Consider the following 12,601-nt stretch of genomic DNA (forward strand, 5'->3'; position numbering starts at 1 on the left):
AATTGCTTCAAATATAGTGGTACCTGAACATGGCCCCAACTGTATTCATTTGATTTCTGCAGTATCACTGTAATCATGGAAATATGTTGCATAATCAGAGCTCCAGATAAGGTTTTGTGAAATTCTTAACGTTACTACCAGATTTTCAAAAATAATTCTTAACTCTGAAATTTCATTCTTAGCGTTACTACTAAGTTTTGGAAAATAATTCTTATCTTTTCTAAATGACCTAAAAATAAATAATAATGGTTATTTTCATGTAAAAAATCAATAGAAACATACCGTATTTTTCGGGGTATAAGTCGCGACTTTTTTACAGGCAAAAGTAACATGCGTCGTATGCTCCGGAGCGTCTTATGTATGTACAAAATCATTTTTTCCAAAGTCAGAATGTCAAATTTTTAAGTCAGAATTGCATAAATCCGCGAGTTTGATAACCATTTCCGGTATTTTGTTATCGCTGTTTTTGTAACCTTATATTATTTTACACCGAGTCGGTTACACACTACTAGCGATACTATTGGGGTACTATAGGTAGCAGTACACGGTAGGAAGCAGAAATATGCGAATTGGCCCCGGTCAAAAAGTGAAATATTGGGAAAGGGTAGGTTTCCATGTCAAATTTGAGGGTAATAGGTCTTATTGTATCCCCAAATTGCATTAAATCCTGAGAAAATGACCATTTTCAAATGCGAAACTGTGGGGTCATGACCTCTTGTTGTTGTTGTGTTCTTTGTTACTCAGGAAGGAAAACTGGGGTAGGCATATTGTATTTTGGGTTCTTTTTAAGCTGGAATCGCTAGTAGGATCACGCTGTGAAGTATTGCGCGAAAACCACCTGGTTACGTGGTATTTATTCATGGTTTGATGGGTTGTGCTATGTTTTGCGTGTAAAAATATCATTCCAAAAGCAGGCTATCATTTCCATTTCATTCGTCCCCAGCCACTTTCGTACATGGTAAAACGTTTATTTTGAAGCCACTGTTTGCGGCCTTGCAATTCTTTCACTTTTGTCAATAGTATCACCTGTACAGGTTCCATATGCTCTTTTTTTTTATCTTAAATGTAAGTTTCAGACTACTTGTGTGCAGTGAATGTGTTTTTATGATTGCAGGTTCATTGTTTTCTGAATTGAGCGTGGTGGAGATCAAGAAGGCGTCCGCGGCTCCGAGACAGTGTGTGTCTACCGTGGTCTGCTACCTATACAGTACTGTAACATAAATTAAACAACGCAACAAAAAAGTAGTCGTCTGCTAAATTTACTAATTGGCACCCGAAATCATTTAGGATTAACATGTTTAATGTGAAATTCTTCGTGTCTAACTGATAACGCGGCCCGTATCAGCGTTGATTGCGCAATGCAATATACACACTCCAAGAAAGGCCCCGAACTGTTGTTTGTCAATGGGGTGTCAATTAACGACTTAAATTGACTGGCGAATAATAAGTTTCTGTGATCACATTATGAACAGCAATTAAAATGTGTGAATTGCTCAAATTGCGCAATGCAATATACACACTCTAAAAGGGGCCCAAACTGTTGTTTGTCAATTAGGTGCCAATTTAGGGCTTCAATTAACTGGCGAATAATAATTTAGTTTTTGTGATCACAGTTTGAACAGACATTGAACTGTGTGAATTACTCATAATACTAAGACTTAATAAATAAGGAATATTTTATTGTAAAAATGAATCAGATTCATCAAACCAAACAATTTGATATTGGTTAGCCTGTTACACCACACGTCTGCACAAGATTATCACGATACAAATATTTAGCCCTTCTCATAACAGACCTCATTTTAAAGCGAGATTATACGATTTTGTCAAATATTTATTAATTTATATAAAATGTGTAAAAAAACTTATTAAACATATATTGCAATTTAAATTAAAATAAAAGTTAAGAAGAGCATGTGAATCTAAATTTAGTTTAACGGATCATTTTACTTTTCTTTGTTCTGTTAGAAAAGCGCGCGAAAGTTAGCGTGGGTCTATACACTGTTGAAGAAAAAGCAGTGTAGCAAAGAGAATGCTGTATCTTTGACGTTACGCTCATTTAGGTAGTTTATTATTGAAACAGGTAATGTTCTGTGTACTGATTTACAGGAAAATCTGGTCAAGACTGGATTTAATTTTGGCTATTGTGAAATATGATCAGCAGTGTTTAGACTGCGATAAATGGCAAAACGGTTACAAAATGTGCGAATGCAACGGCTTGCGGATATGGTCAATTATTACCGGTAATACATTGTTTTGAATGACGTTTTTGTTTAAACTAATGCTTTCAAATAAATTTAACGGAGAAAATATATAAAGACAATGAACATGTGAGAGGACAAATGAAAGCATCGTTTTAAGATGAATCTTCTTTCTGAAATAAAACACGAAAGAGGATTAAACATTTAATGGATTAACATGAATGAATGCATATTTGGGAATATTTCATGATGATTTATGTGCGTCGTGTACGCCGGAGCGTCTTATGTATGGAAAAAAATAAAAAAATGTTAAAAAATAGGGGGTGCGTCTTACATTCCGGTGCGACATATACCCCGAAAAATAAGGTACAAGCAACTTTACTTATACGAGTTCAACAGTGTCTATTCAGTATTATACAATTTTATTTTTCAAATACCTTCATATGCCCAAACTGTGCTTAGATTGCATGCCTTCGATGAATTTTTACATATTTCACAATTAAAACGGGTCTCCCCTGCAATCTTTTCAACGATTAGCCATGAGCATTGTCCCTTCCACTCGTTCAATGTTTTTTTGTTTAAGTTTGGACCCGTCCTGTCGCGTTTTTTAGCTTTTCCGACTGTGTTGGTAACTGAACATACAACATCGTATAAGATCTTTTCTATAATGTCTTTCTAAACATTCAACTTCGGCTCACTTTGCGTACAATATGTTAAAAGCGTGTTTTTGCACGCTTTGCAGTTTTTAGGACGCGCTTTGGGCGCCGCCATTGTTTTTTGACAGATAAACTGTACACGCCGCTTTTATTGGAAAAAATGTGCTTTGTTAAACAAACACGAAAACCATTCTATATAAGCACAGAAAAGATCTTTAATACACGAAAAGAACTCAATAAAAATCGATACGAACCGATGTAAAAATAATATTCGAAACTTGATTTTGTAATTCTTAATGGTACGACAAAATTTTAAAATAAATATGAAAGGGACATAAAAATAATTCGTAATTACGACAATACGACCCTTATCTGGAGCTCTGATAATGACTTCCGTAAAGTGGCTGGTAAACAAAGCGCCTGATGTCATTTGAAGGAAATACTGAGCAGATAAAATGTAGATTATTGTTTAAATCCCAATTTGCGAAAAGTTGTCACTTCAATATTTTATTAGTTACGATTGGAGACAATGGCGATCAACAGCGAGAACCCTGGTTGTGGGAAATAAATAACTATTGAAATGTGTGTATTTTATGATTAAACGATAAAATTGGGCATTGTTATAGAAACCAATTATGCAGTTAATTGTTGTCATACTAAAACTCAAATATAATTATGTTTACCGTCAAAAAGCAAAAAAGACAATGAACATTGCAAGACAACCAATCCGCTATGTTCCCGTATTAACTGAGGGCTTTGTCTCTGTGCCTTAGCAAAACTCATGTAAGGTGGAGGCATGAGCGCCATGCACATTTGCAATACATATGTGAGACTCATGTGTGATAAATGAGTATAATTTGGAATGGTAAAATACAATTTGACATTCCATTGACTTTTTCCAGAAATGTTATTTTGTTATCTTAGGAACTGCTATCCAACATGGCAGGGATATGGTAGTTTCTTGTTGAGTCGTGGTTTCTTTTTGAGTCGTGGTTATAGAGATCGCGTGAAATTACGTGATTACACGTTTCAAAATTATGCTATATGCTGGTTGAGTCGTGGGTAATTTTCATAAAGTGGTAACATCACACATATTATATAAACTTAAGACAATGAATCATTATAAACGTAATTATTAACCTTTGTTCTTTATATTTGTTGCGTTTTTTCCAAAAGTTTATCATCAGAAATAAAAATAAATAATCGACTGTCTTGATAGTGTCAAACTGCCATCTTGAAAATGTTGTCTTGTTGAGCCGTGTATTCTGATTGGCTATTCCAATATCAAGATCTTTTATGGAAAATAATTGTAAATAAACGATTTTGTGTTACTTAGGAACACTATAAGAACAATTTATAAAAGAGGACATATTTGATAAGAGCTCTGATGATTTACAATAACGACCTGTATTTGTCGCATTTTTGATAAGAAAAACGATGTTGACCTAGTCAAAACTATTTTTCTTATAACTGCATAATTTTGGAACGTGTAATCACGTAATTTCACGCGATCTCTATAACCACGACTCTAAAAGAAACCACGACTCAACAATAAACTACAGTTCGTTGCCCTGTTCCGACAGAATTTTGACATCGACAGGCCAAATTGTATCAAAACATTCAATGATAAAGAATGTTTATGCTGGGATAGGTCGACCAATTACTTGCCTAAATTATCACAAAAGATTAACCTGAAGTTCAAAATAGTATTTCTCAGATTTATAAATATTTACATCGCACTATGTTGCCCTGTTCCGGTGCCTCTTTTCAGTTCCGACGGTTCACCGTTATTTTTTACTAACCCGTAAAAATCACTTAAAGAGGTAAATTAGGGGAATGCAAAACTTCTTAATATGCTGCAGAAATAATATTTGGACAACTATTGGGAAATAGGCACCATGTTTAGGTACGAAATTGAAGATAGCGTTATGAAAGGCTATCACCAATTCAAAATAAGGCCTCCAATGCATACCGAGTTAAATGTGGACTTGGAATATACAAATCTACATGATGAAAATGCAGCATTAGTGTGGATTCCACCTATTGAGGACTTTCCTCCAGAAATGAGACAGAATGTAACAGACCAAAGTCGTTTCTTAATATTGTGTGACATTGCAGGATTGCCCATAGGCCGTGTGCCAAGAGGACTAGCTGGTGCATTCAGAAATATCATAGAATTGGAGGGTAAAATCACTGCTTTAGACACTGGAGAGCCCTGCCCTAGCTTTGCGCCCTGGCCAGCCCCGGAAGCAACAGGTGGGGGTGTGGTCATTCCATGTGACTACATCATAACCTGTGCAGATAATGATTTTAATATCATCTGTGATGCCATAGATAGTATGCCCGAGAAGGAGGCAATGAAGATACAAGAGATGTAAAAAAATGACGCAAAACAAAAGTACATTTGTACATATAATTATGTGCATTGTCCTTCAATAATAAAACATATGAACCATTACTATGACTTTATGTTGGTTTTTTTCGTTATTACAATTATTACATGTAGCTACATTATACAAAGTAGGCTCATTTCTGATACAAGCACTCCAGCTGAAAATTTAACACAACTATGGACACACATTAACAATATCTTAAGCATACAAGACTTGGTGTATATTGTACAATGTCACCGTAAACTATTCCAGCAAAGTTACAACAGTGCATATTTTATTTAATTGACAAACAAATGGCAAAATAATTATACTCCTTCAGAGGTTAAAGCAGTCTTATCATAGTCATGGTCTTCGGGAATACAAGAAACATGGATCCAACTGTCGCATATATCACATTGAACCCAACCATCTGGATCCTCTGAAACTTTCTGACAAATCATGGTTCCTATCCTACCTTTTCCTACATCTTCTATGGCCTCTTTCACTCTAATCAATATACCAGGTGATTCTCTGTATCCCCTCTTATATGTCAAAGTTATTTTTGTAGCTTTTTTACTGTGCTGGGCTCAAATGTTGAGCTTGCTTCCGGGAAGTGCATTTACTATTACGTGGAGTCCTGCAGTCAGACCCACGGTTATAAAGCCTAATTTGTCCCAAGTTCATGTTGAAGAAAAAGAGAATACATTTATTAAAAGAGAAACAGAAAATGATTGAAAAAGCATGGTGATATCGGATGTCAATGCCTGCTTACAGTCAATATTTAGTGTTTGGGCCATAGGAGTCTATATCAACATGTATACCGCCATGTGTTGGAAATATTTCAATAATCTCTTTCATATCAAAATATGGACAGACAGACAGACGAACATAAATGGGTTACTGAAATGTAACCGGAGTCTGAGCATCTGACAATACAACAAAAACTAGTTAAAAAAATTATCAAAAACTGTAAAATTGCAGGAATTTGCTCATTGTCCCTGAGGAGCCTCACCACTCAATGTTACGTCAAATCCATCGGAACTGGCCAAAAGTTATCCATTTATTTTTGTTATAATTTCATTCAGATAACAGATATTGATTTACATCATATTTTTAACATATGTTGTCTGTACCTGTGCAATAACTTCTGCACTATAAAATATGCCCTGCCATGCCCAAGAAAAATTTGACATGAAACTCATTATTCAAAACGTCATTTTTCCGATTTTCAACCAAGTAAAAACATTAACCTGCCATAAAGTATTTGGGATTTTGTTACCTAAGATAAAGATTTCATCAATCATGTACTGCTTGTTCAACAATGGCACGTGTGAGTGTAAAACGAAACAACTTTCGCTTTGTGGCCGCCGCTATTTACTGAAAGTACATTCGGATTCCATCGGAACCGGTGAAACGTCCGAACAGGGCAACGAACTGTACCATAGGGGAATTACAGAAGCATGGTGGGTATGAAGTTGGAGATGTCTTTATAACTTTAAGTTTGAAGTACACCTTAACTTTAAAAAAAGTGTGTTTTGTGCTGTTCATACCTGATGCTATTTTTATTTGACGAACGAGTTCTGAGTAAATAAAAATTGTAATAAAAGGTTAACAAACATTGACTGTGTGTAGCCTACCACACACAAACTGTGACAAAGTGACAGTTTGAGAACACTAATTAACAACAAATTTGATAAAAACGAATACCCTAATGATGTGAATTCAACACAAAATAAAAAATTACGATTAGAAATGTTCACCGTGTGTCTCGTAAGGTATGACAAATAGATATTAAACAACAATAAAATGATTTTTACCGGCGACGAAATACTTCTGCGGACAGCGCCATCTTAACGATGACATTACGTGTACATCCGTAGATGCGCATTATTAGCCACTATATGCATGTATTACTGATTAATACATTTAGAATAAATATCATACTTACATTAATGAAATAAAAGTAATTTGACATTACATTTATTTTCTCACTTTAAATCATTTTATATTATTCGAAAGTATAAATTAAGGTCAAAGGTTACAAACCACTAATAACAATCTCCACGCATTGATATGACTGGTACGTTTCGAATTGCGCAGGGTACAACTTTTGCGCAATCATATTCGCTGACATATTCGCGTCGTCTTAAATTTGTGCAATATCAATTTTGACGAAAACCGTTATATCAAATATGTTCCTGTATTCTATTATGTGCCAAATCGTCGCCTTATTTAACAGGTTCGTACAACACTACAGAACATACCCGCGTACACGAACAGATGGTAAAAGTCATGCTTAGCAAACATGCGCATTTGGGCCCGATATGGGCTATATCAATGCATCTGCCAAATAGATGACTGTACATTACAGTGTTTTACATGTTTTACTTGATGGTATTTATTTTTGTTTTGCAGTTTTAACGTATTTAAGTCAAATCAGTTTTTAATTTGTGACATTATGTTGCAATATGGTGCATTGACTTGGTAGACATGTGCTCCACTGTGTAAATATAAGTGGTGCAATTTATTATTTTGAGATATCCGGAAAAGCTCTATGTTATAAAATATTCAAATTGTATTCTGTTCTTAAAATGAAAAACAGCAGATATCAAAAATGTCAAATTTTATTAAGAAGCAACATTTGAGCCACGTGGGGATTGAGTGATGTGATTATTTGCCATGATTTTCACATCTGTCTTCTGCTTGCCGTCTTGGGCTTGTTGTCAACCGGCATGTTCAATCTATATTATTTAGTCCATTTCGTGTTTCCTTTTAACAAAAGAACTTAAACAATCCCAAAGAGATGGTCATTTTGTGTATTTAAAAAAAAAACAGGTCATGACGGACTTTCTACTAAACTGGCCTCCCTTTGTAACACGTGCTTCGTGGACACTTACGCCATTTTGCTGATACAGTCGAGCACGGCCGTTTATCACCACACGCACGTTGAATTGTATATCTCGCCTGCGTATTTTATCGTAAATAAATCACAATCGTCCTTTTTATACCTTTGCTTGAATATATTACCACATATACTTTCGTACTTTTATTTTCATATCAACCAAGGACGAATACAAAAAAATAGGTCCTTGTATCAACTGATCTTGATTATTCACTAAATTAATTTAAATAAAACCACAATTTACTTAATATATAATGTTAACAGGAGATTTGGAAGATATCTGCATTTCAAGACATGAATAATCAGGGAATCGTATATAAACATCGCAAACGAAAAAAATGTTTCAGCCGACGTAGCTTCCCGTTTTGGCTGTGTAAGTGGAATCTAATGATTCGTTTATTCCTTACGTATATAGTCCACAAGTTGTTCTAGTTGTATCGGCTTCGATATTACTTCAAAAGATTCTCGGGCAGCGAATCCTGATGAAAGCAATATCTTTATGGTGACTTTTTCTATTATAATAATGTAACACTGTTTATTCCAAATAATATATCGATCTTCTTGTAAGTAATACAATTGTATGAACAATATACGAAACTACGAAAAACTGGGAACAATTAAATCCCTATTTTAAGACGCCGTTTTAACAGCCCCGATGCTCTAGTTAAGTTTAACCCTATTTATTTTAGCCCAATTGCATCGAAAGCCTCAAGCTTCGTGTAACCTCTCAAATCCGTCTCCTGGGCCAAGCTAGAAACAGTACTTGGTGTCTTTGGGGGAGATCTAAAGAACGCCCCCGCAGTGGGGATCGAACCCGTGACCTCCCGGGCGCTAGGCCATATCCATTACCCCACGGCGACCTTGGCCCCGATGCTCTGCGTACCGCGAAAAATTGCTTCTTTCGGGGAAAGTTCAGAATCAAAAGTGAGAGAAAAAATTAAATGGAAAACGTGTATTTTTTTCTTTTTATTCTGAGCACGAGACACGGAATCGTCTTAGATCGTCACGAGTTTTTCGAGACCCTGATGATTTTTGACTTTCGTAAAGTTCATTGTATTATTTGGCAAGTTAGACGCTCAAACACATTTTTTTCTGAAAATTGAGCCATGTTGATGTGGTGCAGCATTCTGGATCAGCAGTTGATTGATTGCATAAAACACCTTTCTCGCGGAGCATTCCGAAGATAGTTGATGTATGTATTGGTGATGCAGCGCTAAAGGTTTCTACGAACAAGGTAATGAGTTTCCCAAGAACGACTTTACTGCCGTACAGTACGGTAATTCGGATCTTGGCCAAAAGCACCTAGAAGTAATATTCAATGTGTGCATTTCCTGTCAACATGTATTTCACTGATAAATAAATGCGTCATTTCATACATTTTAAACGGGTGGATCTACAAAAATAAACACTGTAGAACGGCTTTTTTGCAAGTTTTAGATTTTCTTATCGAAATTCGCCTTGAACCTGTTCACTTATTTTTTTGTTAAAACATTGACCAGATATGAGCACAACGTGGGGTTAAAGGGTAACGCTCAATGCGTGACATTAAATGCGAAAAATGACCATAATAAAAATACATGTAGTTAAGTCAGAAGCTACATAATTTACCAAGCAAGTTTTAAAACACTTGCCACCAAAAACATGATTTGGAGACTGTCGTATATTTATATAGACGATGTTAACATTTATATGCATACCTCTATTTGATAGAGTTTTAGCCAGTCTGCTTTCAAAGTCGATGTCTTTGAGAAGCTCATATAAACTTTGTACGTATTCAAAGCGTCAAGTAACGCTGATTGTATTCAATAGATACAAGATTCAGAGTCGAGTGCAAGCAGACGAGACATTCGACCAGTTTGTCACCAATTTGCATACATTGGTTAGGGACTGTGCATATCCTAATCCGGACGAAATGGTTAGGGACCGCATCGTTTTGGGGCTCAAGAGCAACAAAGCCAGAGAAAAGTTCATTTGTGTTGGCTCAGTTTTAACTCTTACTAAGACGGTTGATATTGTCAGATCCTATGAAATAGCGAAGACACAATCACAGACAATGCAAAGTGCATCACAGACAATGCAAAGTGTGTCAAAAGCAGCAGTATCCATGAATGCCATTTCGGAAAAAAGGATGAACTTTAAACCAAAATATGAAAAACATGACAAATATGAAAAACGTGATAAATATGAAAAAAACAAAGCTTGCACTAGATGTGGAAAATCACAGGGTCATTCTTCAAATGAAAATTGCACAGCAATTAGTCAGAAATGCAACAAATGTGGTAAGATGGATCATAATGCTAGGAAATGTAGAACTAAAATTCATGAACAACCATATAAGAAGAAATACGGGAAAGGTGTTCATCAGCTAGATTATACATCACAATCTTCCGATTCAGATGCAATGTATGTCGGTATGGTAATCGAGCTAAGTGAAGAGACTTACAATATAAATTCCATGAATTCAGATTGGCTGGTTGATGCAGAGATAAACACGAGACCAATAAAATTACAACTAGATACAGGGGCCAAGTGTAACGTTATGTCAGAAGAAACATTTAACAAAGTAGGCCTTGGGTACAAAGTGAAAGTCAACAAAACCGTGCTGAAATCCTACAGTGGACCCATTTTAAAAACTATCGGGCAGGTACATTACCGGTAAAAAGTAAAAAATGAATAGCACAATGTAAAATTTCAAGTGGTACAAATGAAAAATGCTGAAACAATACTGGGAGCAGAGTAATGTTCTGAATTGAATCTCGTGCAGCGGATCAATACAGTAAATCAGAAGAAATCGGTACTAAAGGACATAGAACATAATTTTCCAAAAATATTTGAAGGTTTGGGATGTTTGCCAGGAAAACATCACAAAACAGTTGATCCTAGTGTTGAACCAAAAGTCCACCCACCAAGAAAAGTGACGGTAGCTATTAAAGAGAAAGTAAAACAAGAATTACTATCCATGGAAAAACAAGGAGTGATTGTTCAACAGAAAGAACCAACTGATTGGGTAAATTCTATGAAAAAGAGTCTTTTGAAGCATTAAAATATGCTGTGAGTACAATGCCAGTACTTCGATACTTTGATCCTCAAGAGGAAATCATATTATCTGTAGACGCACCATCAAAAGGAGTTGGTGCAGTACTTCTTCAGAACAATCAGCCTATAGCATATTGATCCAGAGCTTTAACTACAGCACAGCAAAATTATGCGCAAATTGAAAAAGAGGCTCTCGCGATTTCATATGGCTGTACCAAGTTCCACCAATATGTATTTGGACAAAACATAAGAGTTGAAAGTGATCATAAACCACTACAGGCAATCTTCAAAAAACCGCTACATCAAGCTCCACCGCGTTTACAAAGAATTGTAATGGCTTTTCAAAGATAAGACATTGAGGTTGTCTACAAACCAGGGGCGGAAATGTTCATTTCGGATTGCTTAAGTAGGGCTTTCTTGAATGAAACAATAGAAGACTTGAATTCTGAAGAGTTAACGTTAAATCTAATATCATATTTGCCTGTCTCAAAAGAGAAAATGGAAACATTTCAAACAGAAACACACAATGATTCAGCCATGAAAGCATGAAAAGATGTTGTATTGACTGGTTGGCCAACCAGTAAAAAACTGTTAGATTATAGAGTACAACCGTACTGGAACTTTCGCGACGAAATTTCGGTAGTTGACAATTTGTTGTTTAAAACTCACAAACTGATAGTGCCTGAATCATTGAGACCAAACATGTTGGACAAAATACATGAAGCACATCTTGGAATCACCAAATGCATCAGCAGAGCTAGGGAAACGTTGTTTTGGCCGGGAATGTCCACTGAAATTGAAAATAAGGTAGCCGCATGTGAGAAATGTGCAGAAAACCAAAATAGAAATCCAATAGAACCATTAGTCATTACAGAAGTTCCAGAAAGGCCGTGGTCAAAAAATAAGCGTGGATTTATTCCAATTCAAGGGACAAAACTACTTGCTTTTTGTTGATCGATTCAGTTCATGGCCTGAAATCGCGAAACTAGACGACTTGTCGAGTGAGAATACCATAATGTATTTAAAGAGCCAATTTTCAAGATATGGCATACCAGATGAAATCTATTCAAATAATGGACCGCAGTTTTCCAGTGCTTGTTTTACCAAATTTGCCAAAAATTACGGTTTTGTGCATGTGACTAGTTCTCCAATGTACCCAAAATCTATTGGACAAGTTGAACGAGGGGTACAGACAATAAAAATCTGTTAAAGAAAGCCAGTGATTTATATTTGTCCATCTTGATCTATAGAGACACTAATATAGAAGGAATAGATAAATCGCCAGCACAATTATTCCTCGGTAGACGACTAAAAACGAAACTACCAATAACAAAGCCGCTTTTGCAGAAACGACTACCAACAACATAGTTAAGAAAAAACGTTTTCTGCAGAAAAAGAACAAAAGCCAATTTGATAAACACTGTTCGAAAGAAC

At 35.7% G+C, this 12,601-nt stretch overlaps 1 protein-coding gene across 4 annotated transcripts in view; it reads right to left on the bottom strand.

Annotated features, from left to right (window-relative positions):
* The window catches only part of LOC127874831 (neutral alpha-glucosidase AB-like), a 67,607-nt gene extending 60,424 nt beyond the window's left edge, over positions 1-7,183 (bottom strand). For all 4 annotated transcript variants that reach the window (XR_008047125.1, XR_008047124.1, XM_052419464.1 and 1 more), the window contains exon 1: positions 7,047-7,183. Coding sequence is in view for 2 of the 4 variants with exons in the window: in XM_052419464.1 (XP_052275424.1) it covers positions 7,047-7,117 (71 nt within the window). In the remaining 2 variants the exon portion in view is untranslated. The remainder of the gene's footprint in view (positions 1-7,046) is intronic.
* Between the last annotated feature and the right edge of the window lie 5,418 nt (positions 7,184-12,601).

Source organism: Dreissena polymorpha, chromosome 3 (assembly GCF_020536995.1).
Source record: "Dreissena polymorpha isolate Duluth1 chromosome 3, UMN_Dpol_1.0, whole genome shotgun sequence".
NCBI lineage: Eukaryota > Metazoa > Mollusca > Bivalvia > Myida > Dreissenidae > Dreissena > Dreissena polymorpha.